Source organism: Oryzias latipes, chromosome 15 (genome assembly GCF_002234675.1).
Source record: "Oryzias latipes chromosome 15, ASM223467v1".
Taxonomy (NCBI): domain Eukaryota; kingdom Metazoa; phylum Chordata; class Actinopteri; order Beloniformes; family Adrianichthyidae; genus Oryzias; species Oryzias latipes.
This window is the reverse complement of record NC_019873.2, coordinates 3336376-3364254: the sequence shown is the minus strand read 5'-3', so window position 1 is coordinate 3364254 and position 27879 is coordinate 3336376. Positions and strand designations below refer to the sequence as shown.

The 27879-nt window shown below is 44.4% G+C and overlaps 1 protein-coding gene across 3 annotated transcripts; it reads left to right on the top strand.

Moving 5' to 3' along the window:
* The first annotated feature begins 255 nt into the window (after positions 1 to 255).
* On the top strand, positions 256 to 27879 carry LOC101158223 (insulin-degrading enzyme). Of its 3 annotated transcripts, none has more exons than XM_004076886.4 (25): positions 256 to 409; positions 1586 to 1770; positions 2209 to 2416; positions 4633 to 4802; positions 6360 to 6482; positions 11929 to 12041; positions 12215 to 12377; positions 12861 to 12953; positions 13054 to 13145; positions 13234 to 13314; positions 13573 to 13676; positions 15256 to 15358; positions 15443 to 15565; positions 15832 to 15914; positions 16662 to 16806; positions 20097 to 20207; positions 20297 to 20417; positions 21914 to 22005; positions 22666 to 22777; positions 23918 to 24085; positions 24250 to 24522; positions 25125 to 25186; positions 26149 to 26221; positions 26289 to 26356; positions 26444 to 27879. In XM_004076886.4, exons 1-25 carry the CDS (start codon positions 324 to 326, stop codon positions 26537 to 26539), a joined length of 3048 nt encoding a protein of 1015 aa, XP_004076934.1. In that variant the 5' UTR covers positions 256 to 323; the 3' UTR covers positions 26540 to 27879. The 3 variants fall into 3 exon arrangements, with proteins under 3 accessions (XP_004076934.1, XP_011482342.1, XP_023818863.1); XM_011484040.3 differs by having other exon boundaries at positions 283 to 386; XM_023963095.1 differs by having other exon boundaries at positions 293 to 321.

Genomic DNA, 27879 nt, shown 5'->3' with positions numbered 1-27879 from the left:
CACAATTTACAAAAGTATTTAGCACATTTTTATGTTTGAATAAAATTATAACATTTTAACAAGATTGACTCCTCCGTCAATAATATAAAAAAATAGCAATATCAGCTAAAGTTTAGTATCAATCCTAGAGAATAAAGGAGAAAAAAGATTTCTTCTGGCACAGAGGAACGATTGTTTTTGTTGTGTTTGCGCTTGTTTACAGCGGAGGTCTTTGCTGAATCGACAGCTTTTGCATCGTCATCGTTCTTGAATCTGGGCTCGATTGCTTCCGGCTGTTCCAAGATGGCGCTGTGAAAGTCGTCCGGCAGACATGGGACTGAAGTATGTTTGAGCGCTTCAGCCGAGCGGCCTGCGTCATCAGATTTCTCCGGGTATCAGGAAAGAACGTGCGTGTCACACCTGGTTTCAGGTGGGTTCTGTCGACCAGCTGAGGACAGTCGTTAGCAGCTAGTTTGGGTCAGACCGTGACGGGAAACGGGTTAGTTAGCTAACGAGGATTAGCTGCTGAAGCCGGCTAAGTAAAAAAGCTGGCCCTGGAAAGACACAGCGCGTTATCAACCAGCATGCCGAGTTTAACACAAAGCAGGCTACGTAGTGTGACTTATTTTAATTAATTTAAATAACCGTTTAACCTAACGTGGCTACTATTTGTCACCGTTTTATAACCGCAGTGGATACATTTATGCTAATGCTCAGCTGCTGGTTTGGATGGTCCTCCATGTTGGTGACTGACAGCAACGTTTACCACCCAGCAGTCTGCTCTCATCTGTGTTTGTTGATGTTATGGCTCGTGAATGATTGAAGAATGACTGTTGGAGTCTGAAAGAAAGAGTTGAACTTGCATCGCACCTGCATGCCACTGACCTGCCCCGCCGCGGCGCGTGCCTTCAACACCTGAGCTCAGGTCGAGTCTGTCTTTACAAAAATTCCTTTATTCCTGTCAAACTAGGGTGCAGCTTTGGCCTCAATGAATGTCTGGTTGTGCTGTTAAAATACCAAACGATTTTATTTAGGAGTAAACTAAACGTGAATGAAGTTTTCCTTTTTCCATTTTGCCTTTTCCAAGTGGAAACAGATTTTTCTTTTTAGTCTTTGTCTTCGGAATACAAGCGGCTGAAATGAGCTTCCTCTGCAGGGTGGCTGGGCGCTCCCTTAGAGATAGGGTGAGAAGCTCGGTCACCCGCGGAGAGCTCGGAGTAGAACCGCTTCTCCTCCACATCCAAAGGAGCCAGCTGAGGTGGCTCAGGCATCTAGTCCGGATGCCTCCTGGACACCTCCCTGGAGAGGTGTTCCGGGCATGTCCCACTGGGCGGAGGCCCCGGGGAAGACCCAGGACACGCTGGAGAGACTACATCTCTCGGCTGGCCTGGGAACGTCTCGGGGTCCCCCCAGAGGAGCTGGAGGAAGTGGCTGGGGTGAGGGAAGTCTGGGCATCTCTGCTCAGTCTGCTGCCCCCGCGACCCGGTCCCGGATAAGCGGAGGAAGATGGATGGATGGATGGATGGATGGTCTTTGTCTTCCCAAACCGAGACGAGTGTGTAAGCGTGGATCTATAGCGCTGTAAAGTCTGCGCTGTCCTCCACAGGCTGCTGTCCTCCTCACCAGCCAGGATGACGGATCCCGCTGTGCAGAGGGTCGTCAGTGAAATCGTCCGCTCCCCTGAAGACAAGAGGGTCTACAGAGGCTTGGAGTTCAGCAACGGCCTGAAGGCCATGCTGATCAGTGACCCCACCACTGACAAAGCGTCCGCTGCGTTGGACGTCCACATAGGTGACGGATGTTTGAAGCCTTCGCCGTTTCTGCTCACATTGTTTGATGAATATGCATTAGCCACTAAGATGCTTAAAACAGGAAAACGTACCCACCTGCTTTTCCTTTTACAGCATTTTGGAATGGGTTTTGGTTTTACTTAGCATGGAACAGCACACTTCCCAAGTGATTTTTAAATATTGCCGTCAATATTTTTGGTAAAAACTCATCTTTCTCAAAGCATGAAGCCTGCTTTGTTCAGAACTGATTGATTTAAAACTGCTGTCTTGCAATAAAATAATCTAGAATGGCTTAGATACATAAAGTATTTAGTTGTAAAGTAAAAAACATCCTGTGATCTTGTGGACAGTCCTCTGCTGAAGGTTTGAAGGTACCGTAGATGTTACCTGTAGTTCTCACACACACACCTGGCCCATGCTTGTTTGTGTGAATTCCCAGGGTCTCTGTCAGACCCGGAGAACATCTCCGGCCTGGCCCACTTCTGTGAACACATGCTGTTCCTGGGAACGGAGAAGTACCCCAAGGAGAACGAGTACAGCCAGTTCCTGAGCGAGCACGCAGGGAGCTCCAACGCTTTCACCAGCGGGGAGCACACCAACTACTACTTTGATGTCTCCCATGAGCACTTGCAAGGAGCTCTTGATAGGTATGATTTCATATTTGTAATTGGGTGCAGAACTTTTAGAGATGCCCCCATCCCCTCACCATGCACTAAAAGCAAAAGCCAGCACGTTTCTTTTTAGGTCAGGGGTCTGCGTCCGGAGGCTCCTCTTTAATGCCTCTATTGTGGCTCTTTGGCTTTAAGGAAAATATGAATGATTCAAATAAATAATGACTTTGTAGTTTTGGTTCATTTGTTTCAGCTTAACGGGTTATAACCTATAAAAATTCTTATCTTCTGCCACAAAAGTGTCTATTTGTGGCTCAGAGACAAAGTGTTCAAATTATTGGATTTTGCATCAGTGTTGTCATGTTTTGTAGTCGACCGTAAAAGGAGAACAAGGATGACGGAGCGATTAAAAAAAAAAAAAAAAAAAACGACTTGAAATGTTAAAATCTGCTGCAGCTGAAGGATCCTTTTTGACACAGGGGCTGTTTTATTTTGAAAGGAACTTGTTTTTGCTGCCGTCATAACAAAATAAAATAAAAGTTAACAACTGCTATAAAGACAAAGTGCTAAGTCTTTTATCATTCAGTAATTGTAAAAAGGCCTCAAAAACATCAATAAAGCGTATTTTTGTTAATAGTAAAGTGGGACTATGCAGCTCTGGCTGAGTTTTGGTCTGGAAGAAACTGGACCAAATTGGTGATAAAGGTTGCAGGCCGGCGTTTTAGGCCATAAGGGAAGATGAAGTTAGGTTTTGCTTTGCAGTGTGCTTTGGTTTCCTACAGAATACAGAATAAACCCTCCTGTCACTGCCTGCTGCTCTCCAGTTACCAAACTCCACCGTCTTTGTAGCTGTGGCAGGGCTCGTTTTTAGCCTGCATGCACGCGCGATCCGCATTAATGCGTGCATACAGATCACGCATGGTCCGCATGCAGGCGTGACTCACCCTGCTGTTGGGTTGTATCTGCGATGGTTTGAAAGGAAAGTCAAGAGTTCAACAGCCGTAAAAGGCTAAACTAGAAGAAGCTTCTTGTGTTCCTGCTTTGTCACGGTGGGGAGAACCAAATTATTTATGTCCTGCTGGCATCTGGCTTGGACAGAATTGCTGTCTGGGTTTTTTTTCCATTCTGTTAATGTCAGACTCAGTCTCTTTTCCGTTTGTCCCCAAAAGGATTTAAGCTAAGCTTTAAGTTGTGACTTTTTAAAAACACACATTTGTGCTTTTCCTTTGTGAATTAAGCTCCATGTACCAGAAAAAAATATCAATTTTGTTTTTCCAGAAATGGCGCACATGGTGTAGAGTAGTGTAGAACCTTTCAAAATAAAGGTTTGTGTGGGTTAATACACACCTCATTGTGTGTCCTCGGCATCGTCTTTTCATTGTGCAACACTCCAATGATGTTGCAACCCGAAAGCCTCCCCAGCTAAGAGTGTGATCTACAGGGAACAGCTGGTTCCACCATGAGGGCCGCTTGGCACGCAGTTTACAATATTTCAGTTTTATTTATCATCAGATTCTGAATGAAGTGTTTACTCATAATGTGGATTTACTGTGACAGCTGTTCCCACTCACCCAACCTGCTCTGATCGACGCGCGACAACAACCTTAAAATGTGACAAACGCAGTGGATTCACTTCTACTCTGCTTTTGTTGTGTTGTTTTTATCCGCCACACCTCAAGAGTCAGACCAGACTGAAGTTGGTGTCTGGTTTGAAGCGGTTGAGGGTGAAGTCGAGGGGAAATGTGTACACACAGAATGCAGTGCACAAAGACTGTGCAGGTATTTTACAGAAGACGAAGATGCAATCAAATAAAGTTGTTGGTTTGTTGAAGCTGTTTCTGATTGGTGGAAACTTGTGAAAGCGTTTCACACAGTGGGTCAAGATTTAATAATAGGAGGAAAAAATTCAGATAAATCCTTCCACCTTTATTTTGTAGCAGTCTTTCTAAACTGGATTTGACATTGGAGCATTTTAGTATAAATAATGAAAGTCAAAAGCTGTGGATGCCGGATCAGCCTCTGGAAAGCTTGTCTGGCATTAAAGCGGTCCGTGACCCGGGGTCCCCCCCCCCCCCCCCCCCCCCCCCCCCCCCTTCATTTACAAGTCAGATGGTCTGATCAGATCCTCATGGAAATAGTCTGAAGCAGGAAGGGTTGGTTAGAAAATGTAATACAATAACAAATGGGAATGCATGGTCTGTTGATAATGTGACATGCCGTGTTGATCCTAAAGCCTCCCTCTTGCCTCTCAGGTTTGCACAGTTCTTCCTGTGTCCTTTGTTCGATGAGAGCTGTAAGGACAGAGAGGTGAACGCCGTGGACTCGGAGCATGAGAAGAACCTGATGAATGACGCCTGGAGGCTGTTTCAGCTGGAGAAGGCCACAGGAAACCCAAACCACCCTTTCAGTAAATTTGGAACAGGTACCAACACTCCAGGTTTCTCTCTTTGGAACTGGCTCTTTTCTCTGTCTTTGGATCAGATCTGTATTTAGAGTATTGATTCACATTTGGCAGATCAAAAACTGTTCCTGTGATCAGGATCGGGCTTAGATCCTCTCACCTGGATTGAAAGGTGTTTATCTGAGAATCCAGATGAACACATATTGAACTACATGACAGGAATGGTTACCAATACTCATTCAGAGTAAAACTACACTCTATAACACATTTATAAGATCCTTGTTGATAAAAGGTCCAACAGTAAAATGATTGCTTTCAGTTGTGGCTCTAATAACCTTATTTTGATTAAAACCATTGGGGGAAAAACAAGTTTCTCTGGGCTGATCTGGTTGTTTTACCAACATGCAGCAGCGATGGGTGTTCAGCAGGAGATGTTCAGGTGCACACATGGTGACGACGGCATCAACTTTACTTCCTCAGACAGCATCTCTTAGCTGAAACACTCCGTCATCACATTTTTTCCCTGTTTTTTTGTTTTGTTTTAAGCACTAAACCACCAAAAATTCAAATCATACAACTGGACGTCACGTGCAGCAGCATCAAACTGAACTGCCACAGTGTTCAGTTTAAACCGTTAACCAACAGTGGAACAACAACCAGGGTGTTTGGTCAAAATAGGTCATACAGGTCAAACATATTACGCTGCATAAGCCAACATATGCGCTTGATGGCATAATTCAAATCAAAAATATCCTAGAATAACAGCTTGAGGGCTTGTGTTTTGGATAAATCTGGTTTCATCTGTCATTAAAGATCTCCCAGTAAGAAGTGATTGACAGAAGTGAGTGGAGATGTAATCCAGTTCAGCAGCTGCATCAGCAGTTTCCCTGTCATCCTGTCTATTAGGCCATGATGCTTTAAGGACGTCTGGGCTAAAATCAACAAAAAGTTTAGATGAGTAAGAGCTAAAAGAACGCTCCGGTGTGGACCGGCCTCTCCACGCAGCGACAGCCTTGTTCCTGCAGACGGCACTTCTCACTCTTTCATCAGAGACCTGCATACAGTTAGACATGTCTTCATTTTTCTGGTTCATGGGGGATTATCTTTGTGAGCTTACTCCCACACAGTTACCATGATTATGAGGACATGAGTGAGATCAGAAAACCACTTGACTTGTGCAATGTTTGTTTAAGTTAGGAGAACCGAGTCTGAAAGACATGAGGAGAGAAAACTTGTTTTTGATGGTTGCTTTAGAGGAAATATGAGATAAATATTAGCTATGACTAGTTTTTTAATTCAATTCAAACATGGATGCCTCACAAGTAGCTTGTTCTTTTTTTAAAAACATCATTAATATAGTGTTGTTAACACTATATTCTCTATATCACTATATACAATTTAAAAAACCATCTCAGTGGTTTTGTTTCAGTTTTTAACAATAAAAAAAATGTTGTTTTTCTGCAGTTTTGAAAACAGTGTGAAATAATTTGAATTTATACTTCCACCTGTGTTTAAATTGTTAGGATTATCTATCTTTGGGAATATTTTTCTCAACACTAGTTTTTTTATTTTTTACAGGTAACAAGCTGACTCTAGAGACCAGACCATGTGAAGAAGGCATTGATGTCCGTCAGGAGCTGCTGAAGTTCCACTCCACGTATTACTCTGCTAACCTGATGGGTCTGTGCGTGTTAGGACGAGGTAAGACAACAACCAGCAATCAGACCTATTATATCTGCACCTTCTGACGAGGAGCCAAAGTGCAAGTCACGCCGAACTTGGATGACTTGCAAACCGCTGCAGAATGACAAGACATGCTGTAATGTAGCTTCAGCATCACAAAGGTCTGTGTAGATCAAACAACACAGCAAGTCCCAGAAAGTCCGCATTTTCTAATTTGTGTCTAAAGCAGTTTGGAAGTAGAATCCGATTTTCCACGTTTAGAAACTTTTCGGAACATTGGTATCACATTTCATTTCTAGCACATTAATTCAATTCAATTCAATTTTATTTGTATAGCCCAAAATCACAACAACAGTCGTCTCGATGGGCTTCGAAGTAAAACATGAACTCAAAAGGATCACGAATACAAAGAGTTCAATAGAAAAATACTAAAATGAACTAACAAACTGACTAAGCTATACTGGCATCCCTGCCCTTAGACCCCCCCTTCGCGGTAAGGAAAAACTCCCAAAAAAAAACGGATTCCGGAAAAAACGAAGAAACCTCAGGGGTGCCCACATGAAGGAGGGATCCTCCCCCAGGACGGACAGGCGATTTACCAGAAATCTTAGAAAAGAATTAACTTATCTAAATCTACAACTACATATATAGAAGTCCAGCAGACGAGCTTCATCCAGCCGTGGTTGTGGGGACAGTCAAAGGCGCGAGTCGAGCCGGAGACAGGAACCACAGCCAGGTGTAGGAGCAGGAGCAAAGGCGAGGTAAACGGTCAGGAACTGGAGCACGGATGAAACAACTGGAGTCTGGAAGCACTCACACTCCCCAGGAGGGGAGAGGAAAAGAGGGACAATACATGAATCGCACTGCACCAAACAGAGGCATGGAGAACTAAATGATAAATTATGATCAAGAATAGAGGAGAGGAAGGGTAGAAGTAAAAAAGGAAAGAGGACAGAACCCCAGTGCACCATAGTTACCCCAGCTTCAACTTCTAGCAGCCTTTTAAAAGAAATAGTTATTATTAATTTTAATTTAAACAAATTAACATTAAGTTAAATAATCTCTGAATACTAACTAGTCTTACAATAAGCCTGTCCAAAGAGGAATGTTTTCAGTCTAGCTTTGAATGTAGAAACTGAGTCGGCCTCTCTTACATGAGCTGGGAGTTTATTCCATAAGACAGGGGCTTGGTGGCTAAACGCTCTACCTCCAACCGTACTTTTACTAATTCTAGGAACCACAAGCAGTCATGCATTTTGCGAGCGAAGTGTTCTCATTGGATGGTAAGGGACTATGAGGTCCTTAATAAAGGACGGGGCCATTCCATGTTAGGTCTTATAGGTTAACAGGAGGATCTTGAACTTGATTCTGGAATCAACTGGGATCCAGTGAAGTGAAACTAACACAGCAGTGATGTGATCTCTTCTGCTGGTTCCAGCTAACAATCTAGCTGCTGCGTTCTGAACAAGCTGGAGACTTCTTAAGGAACTCTTAGGACACGCTGCTAACAAGGAGTTACAGTAATCCAGCGTCGACGTAACAAATGCATGGATGAGTTTTTCAGCATCACTCTTAGAAAGTATATTTCTGATCTTAGCAATATTCCGCAGGTGAAAAAAGGCAGTTCTGCACGCCTGAGATATGTGAGCATTAAATGATAAATCCTGGTCAAGTAAAACCCCAAGGTTTCTAACTGTGGAATTGGGGGCTATACTTATGCCATCCAGGGAGACTATCTGAGCAGACAGAGTATCTGAGGTTTTTAGGACCAAGTATAATGACCTCAGTTTTTTCTGGGTTCAAGAAGAGGTAATTAATTGTCATCCAGGTCTTGATGTCACTGATGCAGGCGTTCAGTTTCTCTATCTGGTCATTCTGGTCAGGCTTCATGGATAAATACAACTGCGTATCGTCGGCATAACAATGAAAATTAATGCTGTGTTTCCTGATTATGTTTCCTAGGGGTAACATATAAAGCGTAAACAGGATCGGTCCCAAGACTGAGCCCTGTGGGACTCCATAGATGACTCGAGTGCACTGAGAGGAATGTCCATTTACATTAACGAACTGATACCTATCGGACAGATAGGATTTAAACCACTGGAGAGCAGATCCTCTGATCCCTATGTCCTGCTCTAATCTATGGAGTAAAATACCGTGGTCGATAGTGTCAAAGGCTGCACTGAGGTCCAACAGGACCAGAATAGAAAGTAGTCCCTTTTCTGAGGCCAATAACAAGTCATTAGAGACTCTAACTAGTGCAGTTTCCGTACTGTGGTGAGGTCTAAACCCCGACTGAAAGTCTTCAAAGTGGCTGTTGTCCTGTAGGTGGCAGTAAAGCTGCTTAACTACAACTCTTTCTAGGATTTTAGAAATAAAGGGCAGGTTTGATATCGGTCTATAGTTGGCCAAGATGCTAGGATCCAAACTGGGCTTTTTCAGAAGAGGTTTAACAACTGCATTTTTAAAAGACTGTGGCACGTAACCCGTTTCCAGAGAGGCATTTATCATTGTTAATATGGGATCATTAATTAGGGGAAAAGTTTCTTTAAAAAGTCTAGTGGGAATTGGGTCTAACAGACACGTTGAGGATTTGGAGGACGTAATATCAGGTTTAAATCGTTTATCGATTTATTTGTCGAAAACTGGCAATTTTCTCTCATTATGAGCAACAGGGAGGTGAGGGTCAGATGTCCTATCTATCGGCCATCGGCGCAGTTGGAGGGCGGTTGACTTCCAATCATAAGATTGCGGTTTTGATTCCCACCTTGCATGCCCATCTGTCGAAGTGTCCTTGGGCAAGACACTGAACTCCACCTTACCTCTGATAGGAGGTTGGCGCCAGTGTTCGGCAGTGGAGCCGCCACCAGTGTGTGAACGTGTTTGTGAATGGGTGAATGTTTGTGTGAGTGTATGTGTGTGACTGTGTGAATGTGTGTGTGTGTGAATGTGTGTGTGTGTGACTGGGTGAATGTGTGTGTGACTGGGTGAATGTGTGTGTGTGACTGGGTGAATTTGTGTGTGTGACTGGGTGAATTTGTGTGTGTGACTGGGTGAATGTGTGTGTGTGACTGAGTGACTGGGTGAATGGGTGACTGGGTGAATGTGTGACTGGGTGATTGTGTGACTGGGTGATTGTGTGACTGGGTGACTGGGTGACTGTGTGAATGGGTGACTGGGTGAATGGGTGACTGGGTGAATGGGTGACTGGGTGAATGTGTGACTGGGTGAATGTGTGAATGGGTGATTGTGTGACTGGGTGACTGGGTGACTGTGTGAATGGGTGACTGGGTGAATGGGTGACTGGGTGATTGTGTGACTGGGTGATTGTGTGACTGGGTGACTGGGTGACTGTGTGAATGGGTGACTGGGTGAATGGGTGACTGGGTGATTGTGTGACTGGGTGATTGTGTGACTGTGTGAATGGGTGACTGGGTGAATGTGTGAATGGGTGACTGGGTGAATGTGTGAATGGGTGACTGGGTGAATGTGTGTGAGACTGGGTGACTGTGTGTGACTGGGTGAATGTGTGTGTGACTGGGTGAATGTGTGTGTGACTGGGTGAATGTGTGTGTGACTGGTTGAATGTGTGTGTGACTGGGTGAATGTGTGACTGGGTGAATGTGTGACTGGGTGAATGTGTGACTGGGTGAATGTGTGACTGGGTGAATGTGTGACTGGGTGAATGTGTGTGTGACTGGGTGAATGTGTGTGTGACTGGGTGAATGTGTGTGTGACTGGGTGAATGTGTGTGTGACTGGTTGAATGTGTGCGTGACTGGGTGCGTGACTGGGTGTGTGACTGGGTGAATGTGCGTGTGACTGGGTGAATGTGCGTGTGACTGGGTGAATGTGTGCTTCACTGGGTGAATGTGTGCTTCACTGGGTGAATGTGTGCTTCACTGGGTGAATGTGTGTGTGACTGGGTGAATGTGTGTGTGACTGGGTGAATGTGTGTGTGACTGGGTGAATGTGTGTGTGACTGGGTGAATGTGTGGGTGACTGGGTGACTGTGTGACTGGGTGAATGTCTGGGTGACTGTGTGACTGGGTGACTGGGTGAATGTGTGACTGGGTGAATGTGTGACTGGGTGAATGTGTGCGTGACTGGGTGTGTGACTGGGTGAATGTGTGCTTCACTGGGTGAATGTGTGTGTGACTGGTTGAATGTGTGCGTGACTGGGTGAATGTGTGCGTGACTGGGTGTGTGACTGGGTGTGTGACTGGGTGAATGTGTGTGTGACTGGGTGAATGTGTGTGTGACTGGGTGAATGTGTGCTTCACTGGGTGAATGTGTGCTTCACTGGGTGAATGTGTGCTTCACTGGGTGAATGTGTGCTTCACTGGGTGAATGTGTGTGTGACTGGGTGAATGTGTGGGTGACTGTGTGACTGGGTGAATGTGTGTGTGACTGGGTGAATGTGTGGGTGACTGTGTGACTGGGTGAATGTCTGGGTGAATGTCTGGGTGACTGTGTGACTGGCTGAATGGGTGACTGTGTGACTGGGTGAATGGGTGACTGGGTGACTGGGTGAATGTGTGGGTGACTGGGTGAATGTGTGGGTGACTGGGTGAATGTGTGTGTGACTGGGTGAATGTGTGTGTGACTGGGTGAATGTGTGTGTGACTGGGTGAATATGTGTGTGAGACTGGGTGAATGTCTGGGTGACTGGGTGAATGTCTGGGTGACTGGGTGAATGTGTGATTCACTGGGTGAATGTGTGCTTCACTGGGTGAATGTGTGTGTGACTGGGTGAATGTGTGTGTGACTGGGTGAATGTGTGATTCACTGGGTGAATGTGTGTGTGACTGGGTGAATGTGTGTGTGACTGGGTGAATGTGTGCTTCACTGGGTGAATGTGTGCTTCACTGGGTGAATGTGTGACTGGGTGAATGTGTGACTGGGTGACTGTGTGACTGGGTGACTGTGACTGTGACTGGGTGAATGTGTGATTGGGTGAATGTGTGACTGGGTGAATGTCTGGGTGACTGGGTGGATGTCTGTGTGACTGGGTGAATGTGTGACTGGGTGAATGTGTGCTTCACTGGGTGAATGTGTGACTGGGTGAATGTGTGCTTCACTGGGTGAATGTGTGCTTCACTGGGTGAATGTGTGCTTCACTGGGTGAATGTGTGCTTCACTGGGTGACTGGGTGAATGTGTGACTGGGTGACTGGGTGAATGTGTGCTTCACTGGGTGAATGTTTGACTGGGTGACTGGGTGAATGTGTGACTGGGTGACTGGGTGACTGGGTGAATGTGTGTGTGACTGGGTCAATGTGTGGGTGAATGTGTGTGTGACTGGGTCAATGTGTGGGTGAATGGGACTGTGACTGTGAAGCGCTTTAAGCATTCGAGGAAGGTAGAAAAACGTTATGCCTTCGCCGTTTCACCACGGTAAATGGTGCAAGTATGCACCATTTACCATATGTAGTTGAGAGAAAACGTGCACCTTTCTCTCTCCAGAGTCACTGGATGAGCTGACATCAATGGTGGTGAAGCTGTTTGGAGAAGTAGAAAACAAGAACGTTCCCATCCCAGAATTCCCTGACCATCCCTTCCAGGAGGAGCACCTCAGGGTGAGCTGCTTGTTTCCTATGTAGCCTCAATAAAAGGCTGTCATTAGACCCAGTCTTCCTGGGTGATGCTCTTCAAATAAAGATATTTGCTCTGTTATTAAGGCAAATAGGTCTATCTATACTCTTTTTAGGCCTAAAGCACATAACTCTATGCATATTTTTTTTCCTTTCAGCAATTCTATAAAGTGGTTCCCATCAAAGATATAAGAAACTTATATGTGACCTTCCCCATCCCGGACCTTCAGAAGTACTACAAGTCTAACCCTGGGCATTATCTGGGACACCTGATTGGTCACGAAGGACCGGGGAGTTTGTTGTCAGAGTTAAAAGCTAAAGGTACTCGCCGGCAAGCTATAAAACATTACATTTTTTATGGTATTCCAGTTTTTGTTTACAAATGAAAACTATGGACAAATTTTAAAAAATCCTTTTGCAATGAAATTTTAGCTCCAGGGTTTATATTCCTCTAACTATCGTGCAAATAACGTCATTCCAGCAGGCTCTGAAGCAGAGCAGCTCTTTACAGTAATGAAATGTTGGCACAATCAACTGATTCTGTCATGGAGAAAAGTGTCTCTGCATCGTCATGCCTCACTTTACCTTAGTACTGTGATGCACGTCCAGTCAAAGCTGCTATGAAAAGCTGCTTTTCTCTGCTTCAGAATCAGCTGACGTATGTTTATGCGTTTATGGTGGGATCGTTACAGCAGGTCACAGCTTGAACCTTTTTGGTTAAAGGGTTAGAAATGCACAGTGAAAATGTTCATTTAATAACAAAAAGACAAAAATAAGATTTCATTTCCGACCCTTTCTGCTCAGGCTGGGTGAACACACTTGTTGGAGGACAGAAAGAAGGAGCCCGAGGTTTCATGTTCTTTATCATCAACGTGGATTTGACCGAGGAAGGCCTTCGTAAGAACTTCACTTTTCATTTCTGGGGGAATGCAAAACCAAGTGCACACGTGAAGAGACGGCTTGAAAGTGTTGATGAAATCATTGCTTGACGTTGCAGTGCACGTTGAAGACATCATATTCCACATGTTCCAGTACATCCAGAAGCTACGCACTGAGCGGCCTCAGGAATGGGTTTTTGAAGAATGCAAGGTCATTTCTGTCTTTCACCACTTCCTCTTTGAAAGTCCAGACTTGCCCTCCTGTTTGTTAATCTACATATTTTTCATCGTGTCTGCAGGATTTGAGCAAAGTGGCCTTTAGGTTCAAGGACAAGGAGCGACCCCGTGGCTACACCTCTAAAGTGGCCGGTCTACTGCATGTAGGTTCAGCGCTGATGAAACAAAAAACAGAAACCTTCATGGTTCCATTTCTGATTATTGTTAACTGGGAAGAGGTCATGAATTGCTGTTTTTTTTACATCCTGTATCTCCTCTAATAATCCAAACTTTTTGCGGATTTAAACGGCATGAGTGTGGTAATACGTGACACCAGCAGATACGCAACAGTCAGTCTAAGGCTCAGAATGTAATTCAGTTGAAAGAATCAAACTCCCATTCGACTCTGTTTTGTGTTGCAGTACTACCCTCTTGAGGAAGTTCTGGCAGCAGAGTATCTTCTAGAGGAGTTCAGACCAGATCTGATTGAGATGGTGCTCGATAAGCTGCTTCCAGAGAATGTCAGGTCTGTGTGCCATTTACTGAAAATAAATGCTGATTTTAATGATCTGTACTGTAAATAGAATCACTTTTCTTTAGGTTTTTAGTGTCACAGCACAGACTTTCTAGTTGGAACTACCATTAAACATGACGATTGTGCCTGGAGTTTATGGGAGCTGTGTTCTTTGTCAGACTCTTAGCGCTATTTTTGACGTGAATATCTCCAAACATTTTTTCATTTAGAAGCATTCTTAACATGTATAGTCCACACTCACAGGCCACTTTATGAGGCACTTCTGTCCAGCTGCTCGTTAACGCAAATTTCTAATCAGCCAATCACATGGCAGCAAATCAATGCATTTAGTCATGTAGACATGGTTCAGCCGATCTGCTGCAGTTCAAATCAGCATCACAACGAAGAAGAAAGGTGATTGAAGTGACTTTGAACGTGGTTGTTGGTTCCAGACGCAGCGGCTGGTCTGAGGATTTCAGAAACTGTTGATCTACTGGGATTTTCACCCACAACCATCTCTAGGGTTTACAGAGAATGGTCTGAAAAAGAGAAAATATCCAGTGAGCAGCAGTTCTAATGGTGGAAATGCCTTGTTGATGCCAGAGGTCATAGGTCAGACTGGTTCCAGCTGATAGAAATACAACAGGACCTCAAAGAACCACTAGTTCCAACCGAGGTCTGCAGAAGAGCATCTGTGAACACACAACACGTCCAACCTGGATGCAGATGGACTACAGCAGCAGAAGACCACACCGGGTGTCACTGCTGTCAGCTAAGAACAGGAAACTGAGGCTACAATTCACTCAGACTCACCAAAACTGGACCATAGAAGATGGAAAAACGTTGTCTGGTCTGACGAGTCTCCATTTCTGCTGCCACATTTAGATGGTAGGGTCAGAATTTGGAGTCAACAACATGAAAGCATGGATCCATCCCTCCTTGTATCAACGCTTCAGGCTGGTGGGGGTGGTGTCATGGTGTGGTGGATTTGTTCTTGGGACACTTTGGTCCCCTTAGTACCAACTGAGCATGGTTCCAACATTACAGTCTACCTGAGTTTTGCTGCTGTCCATGTCCATCTCTTTATTTACCATCTTCTGATGCTGCTTCCAGCAGGATAAGGCTCCCTGTCATAAAGCTGGAATCATCTCAGACTGGTTTCTAGGACATAATGAGTTCACTGCTCTTAAACGACCTCCACAGACACCAGAACCCAGTAGAGAACCTTTGGGATGTGGTGGAACGGGAGATCGGCATCATGGATGTACAGCCGACAAATCTGCACTAACTGTTTGATGCTGTCATGTCAACATGGATCAAAACTCTGAGGAATGTTTGCAGAACCTTAGTGAATCTGTGACACCAAGGATTAAGGTGGTTCTGAAGGCAGACTGAAATGTTTTCAGTGGTAAAGCTGTCTCTTTAAGTGATTCAAACGTTAAGATCCGTCAAGTTGTATTATTGTATTGTTTTGATGTTTTGGTTAATCAAAATAAAATATATAAAATTTGTAGTGGGTTAATGTTCATTTGAGCGTAGGTTTTTAAATCTCGATGTCTCTTCAGGACCAGATGTGTTTTCGTGTTTCCAGGGTTGCTGTGGTGTCAAAGTCATTTGAAGGGCAAACAGACCGGGCAGAGGAGTGGTACGGCACGCAGTACAAGCAGGAGGCCATCTCCAACGAGACCATCCAGGTAACTTTTGATGCTCCTAAAAGCTGTAGTTTCATTGTCCGTCTTTGTTTCAGAGGTGCTGATGAGACCGTGCTTTTGTTTTAGAAATGGGCCAGTGCAGACCTCAATGGAAAATTCAAACTACCAATGAAGAATGAGTTCATTCCCACCAACTTTGAGATTTACCCTCCACCAAAAGATTCTCCTTCAGTCCCCACTTTAATCAAGGTGAGTGTTTTTTCCTCATGGGTCTGTTGTTAACAGGTAACTCCAGAGGGCTCTCCCTGTCGTCTATCACTGTTGTGTTCCTCATGGAATGTGACTGGAACATCCAACTTTTGGTTTTGGGGGCAGAACAGCTGGAGAGGTTCTGTAATTGGGTCTCTTTTCACTACAGGGGTAGTTTGCAAATATCTGAACATGCAGGATCTTGTTTATTTGCATGTCTGTTGGTATTTTCATAGTTTTCTTTGCTCATAATGAATTTCTTGCAGGATAATGCTATGAGTAAAGTGTGGTTCAAGCAGGATGACAAGTTCTTTCTTCCAAAGGCATGCCTGAACTTTGAGTTCTTCAGGTGAGTCACTCTCTTCCCCTCAGCTCTTACTGTTACTGTGTACCACTACCAGCCATTTTAGTCAATATTACAAAAAAACAAAAACATGAATGTGTCAGTTTGATTATTGTCCTGCTATAGTTCCTGACCCCCCCCCCCCCCCCCCCCCCCCAAAAAAAAAAAAAAAAAAAAAAAACGAAAACCAAAACGGTCCAAAAGTGAACCGGACCGAAACGCTTCGGTCCAACTACATGTACCGTTACACCCCTAGTAGATTGCACAGAAGTCCTTGGTGTTATTGCATAAGCTCTGTTTAAAATAAGCTACTACTACTTGTTAGGAATTAGAAGTTATTGGCTCACAGCTATCTGAGACTCATGTTTAGATTGGTGGCATCATGAAATGAACTTTGTTGCAGGTTGAGGTGTTGAAATGACTTTCTGCAGTCTGTCAAACGGTCCTTATAAAGCGACAGGAAAGGTTTAAATCTGACAAATGCCTCTAAACTAGTGAATGCTATTCATTGCTGCTGAAATCATTTCAATGCTTTTATATTCAAATGAGAAGGAAAACAAAATAATCTTTTTTGGGACAGTTTCCTAAACTCAGTCCAGGAGACTCTATAGTTCTATAGTTCCTTCTATTGGTTTGATTCCGTCAGCCCCTAGATACTGAAGGTTTCTGGTCTTCTGCCTGAGGAAGTGTGAAAAGCCAACATGTCTTGGTCCTCTCTGTCTGCATCCCATGTTGATTGATTTTCTTCTACAGCCCATTTGCGTACGTGGACCCATTGCATTGTAATATGGCATATTTGTACCTGGAGCTCCTCAAGGACTCCCTCAACGAGTATGCATATGCAGCCGAGCTAGCTGGCTTGAACTATGACCTTCAAAATACCGTCTATGGGATGTATGTAAGTATCAAAAGTACCTCTCCTTCATCCTATCCCAGACCCCACAACCCTTTCTTGTTATCATCCACCCAACTGATGCCGTATGACTTAACCAGTCCTGAGTTAATGGGTTAACTTCAGGCCAGATTATCCTGTGGAATAAACTGCTTTAAAAACTGCTTTAGCTTAATGTACCGTAATTTACGGACTACAAGCCGCTACTTTTTTCCTGCGCTTACAGCCTTGCGGCTTATTCAGTGACGCGGCTAATTTATGGATTTAATTAGCGGCCGCCATGTACGTACTTTCAAACTCAGTGAATAGTTTGAATTCTCTATCTAACACCAAGCACAAGTCATTTATATTCAACACACCTCTTAGCAGCCAAACAGCATGGACTTGACTTCAGGTCTTAGACACTTCAGTCATGGTTCAACAAAATGAAACACGCATGCCCGGCCGCATCCCAGAATCCTTTGGGGCCATTAGACCCAACGTGCACGTGATCGCCGCTACAATATGATGAAGCTTTCAAGTTAAAAGCAATCGTTAAAAGCAGCGTAAAAAAGTCCACCGTCACCAACGGGTTTGGAAAAGCCGGTTTGCTGCGTGACGGAGAGAACAGCGCATGAATGTACACTCCATTTACGGTTTCTAAGGAAACCGTAAAAGCGGAATTTTGCTTTGAAAAATTCACAGCCTCCGTGTGAGCTGGAGACATCTTCTCCTGCTGATTGAGCTGTGGGGCCGATGGCAGTCTGAAGGCTCCCACACGTAACAACGCACCCGCCCCTCATACACAAAACGTACAGTATTAAGTCCGATTGCTTTGCACAGAAACGATTTGCTCCGTCCACCGGCGCAACGGGGAAGAAGTGCTCCTCCTTGAAGCCGCCCTGGCCAGAGGTGTCGGAGTAGATAGGAAGGGGAGACAAGGAGCGCGCGGGGCGGGAGCGGAGCGCAGAGGCTTCTGAATTCTGACGCACGCGCCGCACTGAGGCGCGCGTATCACGCTGAGGCGCGCGCTTTTCAGTCGCCGCTGCTGTATTTTACCGGTGTGTTTTTTAACCAGCCCTGTTACTCCCATAACGCTGCTGCGACACAAGCGGAAGGAGAGCTTTTCCCGTTCACCCCTCCATGCACTGCTGATACTTGCTCATTCTTAAACACGTACAACAGAATGGCGAGCCGGGCGTTGGCCCCGCCTTTAGCCCCTAAGACTCATGGGAAATGTGGAATCGCGGATGTAAATTTCCTCATTATAATTGAGGGATGTAATGTTGATTATATGGTTACTGTTTGTAATTTTATGTATGATACCTAGATTGTCAATAAGTAAAAAAAAAATGAAATAAAAACACCATAACTGGAGCCGGTTTAGCTCGTGCTGGTTTGCGGTGCCTTCCATCCGTGAAACCCAGGTTCAACACCGGGCTGCTCCCTGTTCCCTTCTCTACTTCTATGCCGGTCCCAAGCCCGGTTGCTTTGAGAAGGTTGCGTCAGGAAGGGCATCCGGCGTAAAACATTGCCAAGTTTACCATGCGACTCGTTCGCTGTGGCGACCCCGGATGGGAAAAGCCGAAAGAGAAACAAACAAAAACACCATAACTGAGGAACTTGTGAACAGAATAGAGGTCCATGCTGTTTGACAGATGTCGATACACTCAAATACGTGAGCCAGAGGCTAAGTTGGCACCACCCCCAATGTGCTAATAAATTGCACTCGCTCTGGGACGCTAGCCTTGATCCGTCAGGATGACAATACCGCCTAACACATGTGCGGCTTGTACTCTGACGCGGCTTGTGTATGTATAAAACTATTTAAACACGTGAAAATGGGTGGGTGCGGCTTGTAATCGGGTGCGCTTTGTAGTCCGGAATTTACGGTAGTTATTTCAATATATTGATTTATTTACATTATTTTACTTGCTCTACAATCCTTAAAACGATGACTTGCTTCCCTTTAACCCAGGTTTGGTTGGTCTCGTTTCATCTTTCTGTTCTTCACCAAAGCCTTGTCCCTGCTCATCCACTTCTTCTGGGTTTAGTCAACACTCCCGGCCTAAAATTAACCATTTAAATGCAACAAGTGTCAGAAAGAAGTCATTGACAAACAAAGTCCATTTATCAGGTATGGCAGTTGATTGGCAGGGTCAGAAAGCTGGTCATGTGGCTGCATATACATACTCTTTTATGATTTTTTTAATTGATGTGGATGTCATTTCCTTTTCTTTTGGCCACTCTCATTCCTCCTTTCTCTCGTCTGTTTTCCTTCACCTAGTCGGTACATTTACGTGAATCCCCAGCACTGCAACATGACCTACTTGTTGCTAAGGTTACTGAAGGATGACTTAAAAGAGTATACATATGCAGCCCGCCTGGCTGGGCTGGTGTATGGCGTAGCCTCAGGGATGAATGCCATCCTTGTAAGTAAGATAGCTGAAGTGAGCAGGAGAAAGGCTTGAACTTGGTGGAAGTGGCTCAGCTTCGTACGTTCAGTTTAATTCATTGAAACCTTTTTTTCTACTGGCCCACCTTGTTGAACCGATGGAAATTCTGTCAGAAATTCTTGACCGGCTCTGAGTCCTTACAGACTGAGAGTTATTGAATTGGTCACTTATTTATTAAAGTTAAAATATCCTCAGGTTAACTTGATTTGTATCTTTAAAAAAATCAGTATTTCCTCTGAAAAGTTTAAGACCAAGTCATGATGTGAGAATTAAACTGGAACTGTTTAATATTTGCATGCTGCATTTGATGTCATGGGTTTGGTCAAAGGTCCAGTGTCCCAACGGAAATGTCCTTTTTACTGTTTACCTAACTAATGGATGTAGTGAAGGGATGTTGTTTTCTGTGCTTGTGGTTTTAATCTAAACTGTTGGCTTTGTGCGTTTTGCGTTTTTCTCCTGGTACTCCATCCTGCTGACTCTGTCCAAAAGACCAGCTTCTTGCTTGATTTGTGATGCCAAACTAAATCTAAAATCATTTTGAAAGCTACATAAAAACATCTTTTGACTCCTCTTTTTGAGAAAACATGTTTCCATTCCTTCCTCCCCAATGAAAATGAAAAAGGAAGAATGGGCATTCAGTCCTCATTTTTGGCTAATAATTACAAACTCCTCTACAGTCCATCAAAAGATGGTGGGAGTGGGATCCTAGGGGCCAACCATAACTAAATAGAAGCTTGACAGAAATCCTAAAACACCTTTTCAAGTGCAAAATGATTTGGCTCCAAAAGCTGCATCATTTTTGGTTGATCTTCACAGATAAACTCTCTGCATACATTAGTGTACTTTGTCTGCTCGTTCCAGCTGTCAGTCAAAGGTTACAACGACAAACAGCACATCCTGCTGAAGAAGATCGTTGAGAAGATGGCGTCTTTTGAGATAAACGAGAGGCGCTTTGACATCATTAAAGAAGCAGTAGGTTCCTGCATAACTTTGAAGTTGTTTATCAAGTCTAAGACCAACCTGGTTGACTTTGCTTGTCCTTGTCCCGTCTTTCCTCACAGTACATGAGGTCTCTGAATAACTTTCGAGCGGAGCAGCCTCACCAGCATGCTATGTACTACCTTCGCCTGTTAATGACAGAAGTTGCTTGGACCAAAGATGAGCTGAAGGAGGCGCTAGATGGTGAGATGCAGCTTCCCACACGCATTCACCTTTGAATCACATGGCAGCTATGCTTTGGTCAGAGTTAAAGTCTTAAGGCCTGTTCACACCGGGACGAATTTCGCCGGCGATTTTCGCCGACGTTTAACGCCTCGTGACTAAACAAAGGGCACCAATGAGAGTGTGCACACCGACGCGAAAAAACGCCACGCGCCAAAGCGTCAAAAAAAAAAAAACGCCTCGGGTTCGTTTTTGTTTTTCGACGCATCGCGTCGAAATCTACTCGACCAATGAGAGTGGCGCTTTTGCACACGTGTCTGGAGCTTCTGAAGTTACAGTAAAACACAACTTGGGGGCGCTCAAACACAAAACTGCCTTGCTGAGCACACATACCAGCGAAGAAGTTAGACGCCAAGTAGCGTCTACACTGCCGCGAAGAAATAATGACGGACATTCTACAATATCCCCGAACCAAGCACCAGTTGGAGCTACTGGTGCTTGAAATATTCATGTTTTCTTTGTTTGATTCTGACAATCGCGTAAATACTTGCTCTCTTCTTCTGAGTGAAAAGCGACTTTAAGAAGCGTAAAGTTGCGCAGCGCCACCTTGTGTACAGGAGTATTTCTGTTTACATTAAGCGCCATCTAATGTCAGGGAATGAAATTGCATGTTCGCTCGGCTCATCGTCAGCGAAAATCGCCTGGGTGTGAACACAAAAAACGTGGCGAAAAACGCTGGCGAATAACGCCTGGCGAATATTCGTCCCGGTGTGTACGGGCCTTTAGTCGCAGCTGCCCTTACTGGCGGATTTTTGCTGTCTGCAGGTAAAACATGGGCACGCAGGTAAGATCATAGAGCCCTGGTTTGGACCCTAGATGGAAATGTTTATGCACATTTTTTCCACGGCCATGCGTTCTTACAAACACTTCTCAGTACACTTGCACGACAATGGTACGTTCCATTTTTATGACGCTCCTTGAGGTGGCCGTATCATCCTGAAGGGGACTGAAATCCCCTCCACGACCCTCTACGGACCTCCATGGGACGGATGGGCTCTGAGAAAAATGATGAATAATAAGTCCAAGAGGTGAAGCACAAAGGCTTCAGGGTGGATCAAGGCCAAAACAACAGACAAAACCCCACCTATCTAATCCACAGATCCTACAAGGCACACTGAAGAAAAACTATACATACACCACACAAAACACTACAGGTTGATTTCACACTATTCTGCAGATTCTGCACAGCAAAGTTCAAAAAGTCAAATGGAGAAGAGAGCCAAGCTGGACTGAAGTCATGCTGCAGCAGAGCTCCCTTCTCGAGGGCTGGAGGTCCCCCAGAGCCTTTAAAGGCTGCCTCCATCAGTGGAAATGACCAGACACACACACACACACACACAGATCCACCAAAAAAACCTCACAATAACCATAAAAGTGAGTCGCTTTTAGTTTTTTGTCCCCATTTGGAAGAATTTCCATAATTGATTAGCTTTTTCTTTCTTTTTGATGCGTTTCAGATGTCACTCTTCCCCGCCTCAAAGCCTTTATACCACAGCTGTTGTCACGGTTACACATCGAAACTCTTATCCATGGAAACATCACCAAGGAGGTTCGTTCAGTCTCTGTTTGAGCTAATTGCAAAGAAATTATATTGTAGAATCAGAATATAGAAGAGTTGTTTTTGATCTGTACCATTCTGTATTGCATGTCTGTTTAATGGCCCGTTTTGACCATTTCCACCATGTTTGACAGCTGAAGTAGTCGTCCTTAGATGAATTGGAGTATAAATGAACAAAGACAAAAATCTTTTATAGTCATGGTTAACCAGCAGTTGTTGTTCCTGCCTTATGCCTGTTAAAATGAACACCAAGCAGAATTCTCCCCTTCGTTTGAATGAAGAGGAATGAATGAATCTGGATTGTAGAACTGCTTCCCTCTAAAAAAAGCAAGATAACTAGAAGACATGAACAGTTACACTGTTTTATGTGGGGCACAAGTTAACGCATAGTAACTAGTTTGATTAGATTAGATGACTTTATCCCACGATGGGGAATAGTAGTAGTGCATTAGTAGTGCACCATTTGTGTTAAAAATTATTAAACATGTGAATTCACATTACAGGCACTAGATTACCTTTGGACTTTTTACTCAGAAATGATGACCAAGTGTGAAAACGTTTGCAGTATTGCATTATATTTAGGATTTCTGTCTGTCCCGGTGAGGAGGAGCAGCAGGTCTGGATCATTCCGTGTGTTTGTCTTCTCTCCAGTCCGCTCTGAGCATGATGCAGATGGTGGAGGACACGCTCACTGAGCATGCTCACACCAAGCCCCTCCTACCGAGTCAGCTGATTCGCTACAGAGAGGTTCAAGTTCCAGATGGTGGGTATCAAGACTGTTGTTAATCACCTGGTAACCTGTCTGTTTCCATGGTAACAAACCTGATAACAACTGGTCAGATAACTGAGTCATTGGTCTCAGTCTTTACTCCTAAAGAAGCTCTCGTTTAAAGCAGACATTTCTGGTTTAGCTGCACAGTGGTGTAGTGGTTAGCACTCCTAGTTCAAGTCCTGGCCGTCTATTCTCTGTATGAAGTTTTGTAAACCCTCCTGGTGCATGTGTGGCTTCTCTCCAGTTTCCTCCCACAGTCCAAAAACATGCCCCATTGGTCCAGGTCATCATTGTCAATAAGAATAGATTCTCAATTGGCTCACCTGGTTAAATAAAGATAGTAAAAAGGATTTGGTAAAAAAAAAAAAAACTTTTTTCATTTTTGGTAAGTTGCTTTCCAGTTATTTTTATTTGTTGCATTCATTCATTTCATCTTCTAAGCTGTTTTCTCCCTCTCTGGGCTGCTGGAGCCTATCCCAGCCACTCGTGGGTGAAGGCAGGGGACGTCCTGGACAGGTCGCCAGTCACAGGGCCACAATCAGACACCCATGCACACCTATGGGCAATTTAGAGTGACCAATGAACCTATGAATGTTTTTGGATGGTGGTAGGAAGCTGGAGAAAACCCATATATGCACGGGGAGAACATGTTAACTCCACACAGAAAGGTCCCCCACTGGTGTTCTGGTTCAGGTCCCCCAGCCGGGACTTGGACCAGGGGCCTTCTTACTGTGAGGCAAGAGCTCTAACATCCGTGCAGCCCTGTAGTTAATCTTCAAGACACAAATGAAATAAAAATGGGTGAGATCCAGTTCCCACAGAGATGTTTGGGAGAACCCCTTTGGATGTTGCTGCAGTTCCCTGCTTGTTCTCAATGACTCGGCTTTACAAGGCCAGGCAAATCTTCAAAGACAGAAACGTGGCTTCTCTGTCAACAGTAGAGTCCAGCACCTTGTCTGTATTACCACTGACTATGCTGGCTGTTGCCGGTGTAGTATAGCAGGCATACAGCATTCATACACTGTGAACACGCAGAACTCCCCCTTCATTTAAACAATGGATGAGTTAAATGACTGTGGTCTTTATTTCAAGGTCACGTGTCTTGATTGGTTCTGCTGTTGTTTGTTTCAGGCGGCTGGTTTGTTTACCAGCAGAGGAATGAGGTCCACAACAACTGTGGCATTGAAATCTACTACCAGACGGACATGCAGAGCACTCATGACAACATGATGCTGGAGCTCTTCTGCCAGATCATCTCTGAACCCTGTTTCAACACCCTCAGAACCAAGGAGCAGCTGGGTGAGACCACTGGACTGTTATTACACGGATTTCAGTCCATTTTCTGGTTGTTTTCATCTGCCAGCAGATAGTTTCTGCATTTTGACTACAAATGTCTGTTCCTCTTCACGTCTTTTTTAAAATGTCGTCAATAATATTTATCAGCATCTCCTCCACCTCCTAAGGTTACATAGTGTTCAGTGGACCACGGCGAGCTAATGGCGTGCAGGGCCTGCGCTTCATTATCCAATCAGAGAAGGCGCCCCACTACCTGGAGAGTCGCGTGGAGGCCTTCCTCCTCTCCATGGAGAAGCTTCTGGAGGAGATGAGCGAGGAGGCCTTCCAGAAGCACATCCAGGCTCTGGCTATCCGCCGCCTGGACAAACCCAAGAAGCTTTCTGCTGAGTGTGCAAAGCACTGGGGGGAGATCATCTCTCAGCAGTACAACTTTGACAGAGGTGAGGCCCCCCTCTGTGGGACCAGATGGGCTTCTGTGTGGGCAAAAGCAAAAACGGGAGCTTGACTTGATGATGTTGAAGTCAAAAATGTAGTCCAAATCAAAAAGCCTGTGTTGTTTTCTTGGACATAGTTTCTGCAGAGCAGCAGGAGTCCATGAACATGTTAAAAACACCAAACACCGTGATTTTTGTCGCAGCAGGTCTTCAAAGAAACATCTTAAAAATGTTTTTTTTTATCTTAATATATTAAATCTGCTCTGAAGTATCTTTCTGGGTGGTTGTCAGTCAATCATCGTAAAGCACAAACGGATGTTTGCTGCATCTGACTGCATTTTGAAATTCTTTTACTGAAAACAGGAAAACATTTCAGGATAAATTATATTCTTTTTCTACAAAAAAGGATTTTGTCCACCAACTACCGGTAATAACTGCTATTTTAAGAGAATATAATCAAATAAAATGAGATCCAACCAATACTCTTATTTAACGCGTCGACATATTTATAGATCTTGTTAGACTAGACAATAAAATGTTCCTGTTTGGTTCTTGTAGTGTTGATGAATGAATCTCACTGACCTCACTAATGAGACTTGATGTTGCAGATAACATTGAAGTGGCTCATCTGAAGACTTTAACCAAAGAAGCCATCATGAACTTCTACAGAGTACGTACTTCTCCCTTTGTCTCCTTTGTTGCTCGTCTGCTCTCTGACTCTTTAAAGCCACAGTTGGAAATGACAAAGATTCTGTTTTTATGTATTTAAATGCACACAATTTTTTCTTGTTTTTTCCTCGTTGTAAACTTTAATTGGAATTGGTCAGATTCTTTCCCCCATTTGACTTTTGTCCTGCTGACGTTGTCCATCTATCTGTTGAAATTATATTTATGCTAAAACAGTTCTGTCAAGCACAAGGTTAATGTGGTGGAAATCTGCTGCAAAAGATGAACCGTGATCAGTTGATTAAACTGAATCTACCGATATTAATCATTTTTACAGACTGCTCTGATCGTTTTGATTATTCCAGCTCCCTGGTGTCGCTGGTCAGATTTTTGTCAACATTAATAGCAAGACTTTTCTTTAAAATGTTCAGCTTTTTCACATCTCAAAAGGTGAAATTGCTGCACAGGTGGCCAAGATTGACCTTGAAAACACCAGTGACCCTGAAAACACCAGTGACCTTGTAATTTGAAATATTCCATCCATCTATTTTTGTAAACCTGACGAATCCCTTTTGGAGCCAATCCCAGTTACTGTCAGGCAAAGGCAGGGTACTCTCTGCACAGTTCTTTGGTCCAGTGATCCTCAAGCCCCAGGCCGGGGACCGATACCGGTCCAACGGACAGTTGGGACCGGGCCGCAAAGAAAAAAAAGCCTGACCAACAATTTTGAGTTTTACGTATAATCTGATTCTAGATCATTTTAGATAATTTTATCCTCAAAAGTGAAGAGAAACTGGAGGCTGAAAATGTATATAATAATCAAAAGGTGACGGCCACTTTAGCCTCATGCAGACCAGTGTGATGTTAAAGTGAAGAAGGTTGTAGACCTGTACTGCGGTCCCCACAGGGCTCTTATAAACCCCACAGCAGTATTGTGTGTTCTGTCACGTCTCACTGCGTCCACAGGAGCGTCTGACCGTGCAGGCTTTGAAGAGACACAAGGTTTCTGTGCACGTGCTCTCCAGAGAGATGGACTCCTGTAAGTATCTGTGGATGGTTGCTTTACTTGGACGCTGGTTCAGCGCTCATGACGGCCTGTGCTCTAGGTCCCATAGTGGGAGAGTTTCCTTCCCAGAATGACTTCAACCTGGCTCCCGCCCCCTCCCTGCCTCAGGTGAGTAATGCCGCCTTGCTTTAAGCTCCGCTCCTCCCTGTGCCCCCCGTTTGCTTCACTTGAGACGCTCTGCTGTTGTGTTTGCAGCCCACGCTGATTCAGGACATGACGGAGTTTAAGAGGAGCCTGCCTCTCTTCCCTCTGGCCAAGCCTCACATCAACTTCATGGCTGCCAAACTGTGACGGTCACAGGAGGGCCTCTGTGTTCAGACGGACGATCTGACTGAGGGAATGCATGGGGGGGCAGGCTCCAGATGCTGGGGGTAATAGAATCACTGAATTAGCTGTGGATGTTTCAATTACTGTGGGGTTTTCCTAGATCAGCTCATGTTTAATGTGTCAGCAGACCAACATGCTTCACTGTAGCATGCTCTAGAGGAACTAGAACTGAGCTTTTCCAGCTGGGAGGATTCTGCCGGCTTTCTCCTGGTGCTGGTTTGAGAATGTGCTACTGGTTAGTGATAGTTAGGAAGAGGTTATGGTCTTCTTTTGGGTGGACTTAAAGATGCACTCAGTCAGATGACGTATTTTACTCAGATGTATGCATTTTCAAAGCCTTATCACTATAGTTTTATTCCCAGCTTGTTTTTAAAGGACTGTAAAGCGGTTTCATCTGTAAACCCTTTTTTTTAAATTGACCCATCCATCCTCCTTAGACGTTTCAAGTTTGAGTCCATTTTGCAGTGATGTGAGACTGAAGCACCTCAGGGTAACTTGATGCTGTATTTTTAACATTCATTTTATTAGTGATAAAAGAATCAGTATTACATTTTCACCTGTCATGGTTCTGGCCGTGTGTTTGAGTTCCTGGAAGGTCCCGTTGGTGCCTTTCCAGGACTCCCACATTAGTGAATGTGCTCAGGCGGCAGACACGCTCGCCTTTTTTCCTCATGTCACTCATTTCAATGTGGCTGAAAGAAAATTCAGCAACATCCTGTAGAATCTATATGCACTCCTTGTGAAGCAATAAACCGAGGATCTGAAAGGTGTCTCCAGCAGAGGATCAGGTGTGGTTCTGCTCTTTCTCTGAGGGGAAACCTGCTGCTGCTGCTGCCATTTCACAGTCAGAAAGGTCTTTTCTTTCCTTCTCCCCAACCATCTTTATGGCTCACCGTGAGATCCAACTTTGAAAGAACAAAGAGGTGGCAGAGAGCTTCAGCTGTTTCTACCTAATAAATCTTCCTCCTTCTGTTTGGTTCAGAAGCACTGTCTTGTTAGTGGTTAAAAATCCAGAGGCGGACGCAGCAGCAGCAGCAGGTTGCGTATGAATTCCCACAGACCTGAGCCCAGGAAGGAACCGTTTTTTCTTTTAGAGGAGTCTAGAAACCTGACATATCAGGCTTTGTAGAGCCATGTATGTTGTACTCTGGAGACTGCAGTCCATGTCCTACTTTTACACCCATTCAATCCGTTGTCTCATCTTATTCTTGATTTCTGAATGTCTTTAGCAACACCTGTGTTGATGTTTTCCTTTGTTTGTGTGTTTGTGTTTCTAATTAAACAGCAGAACTGAAACACCAGAA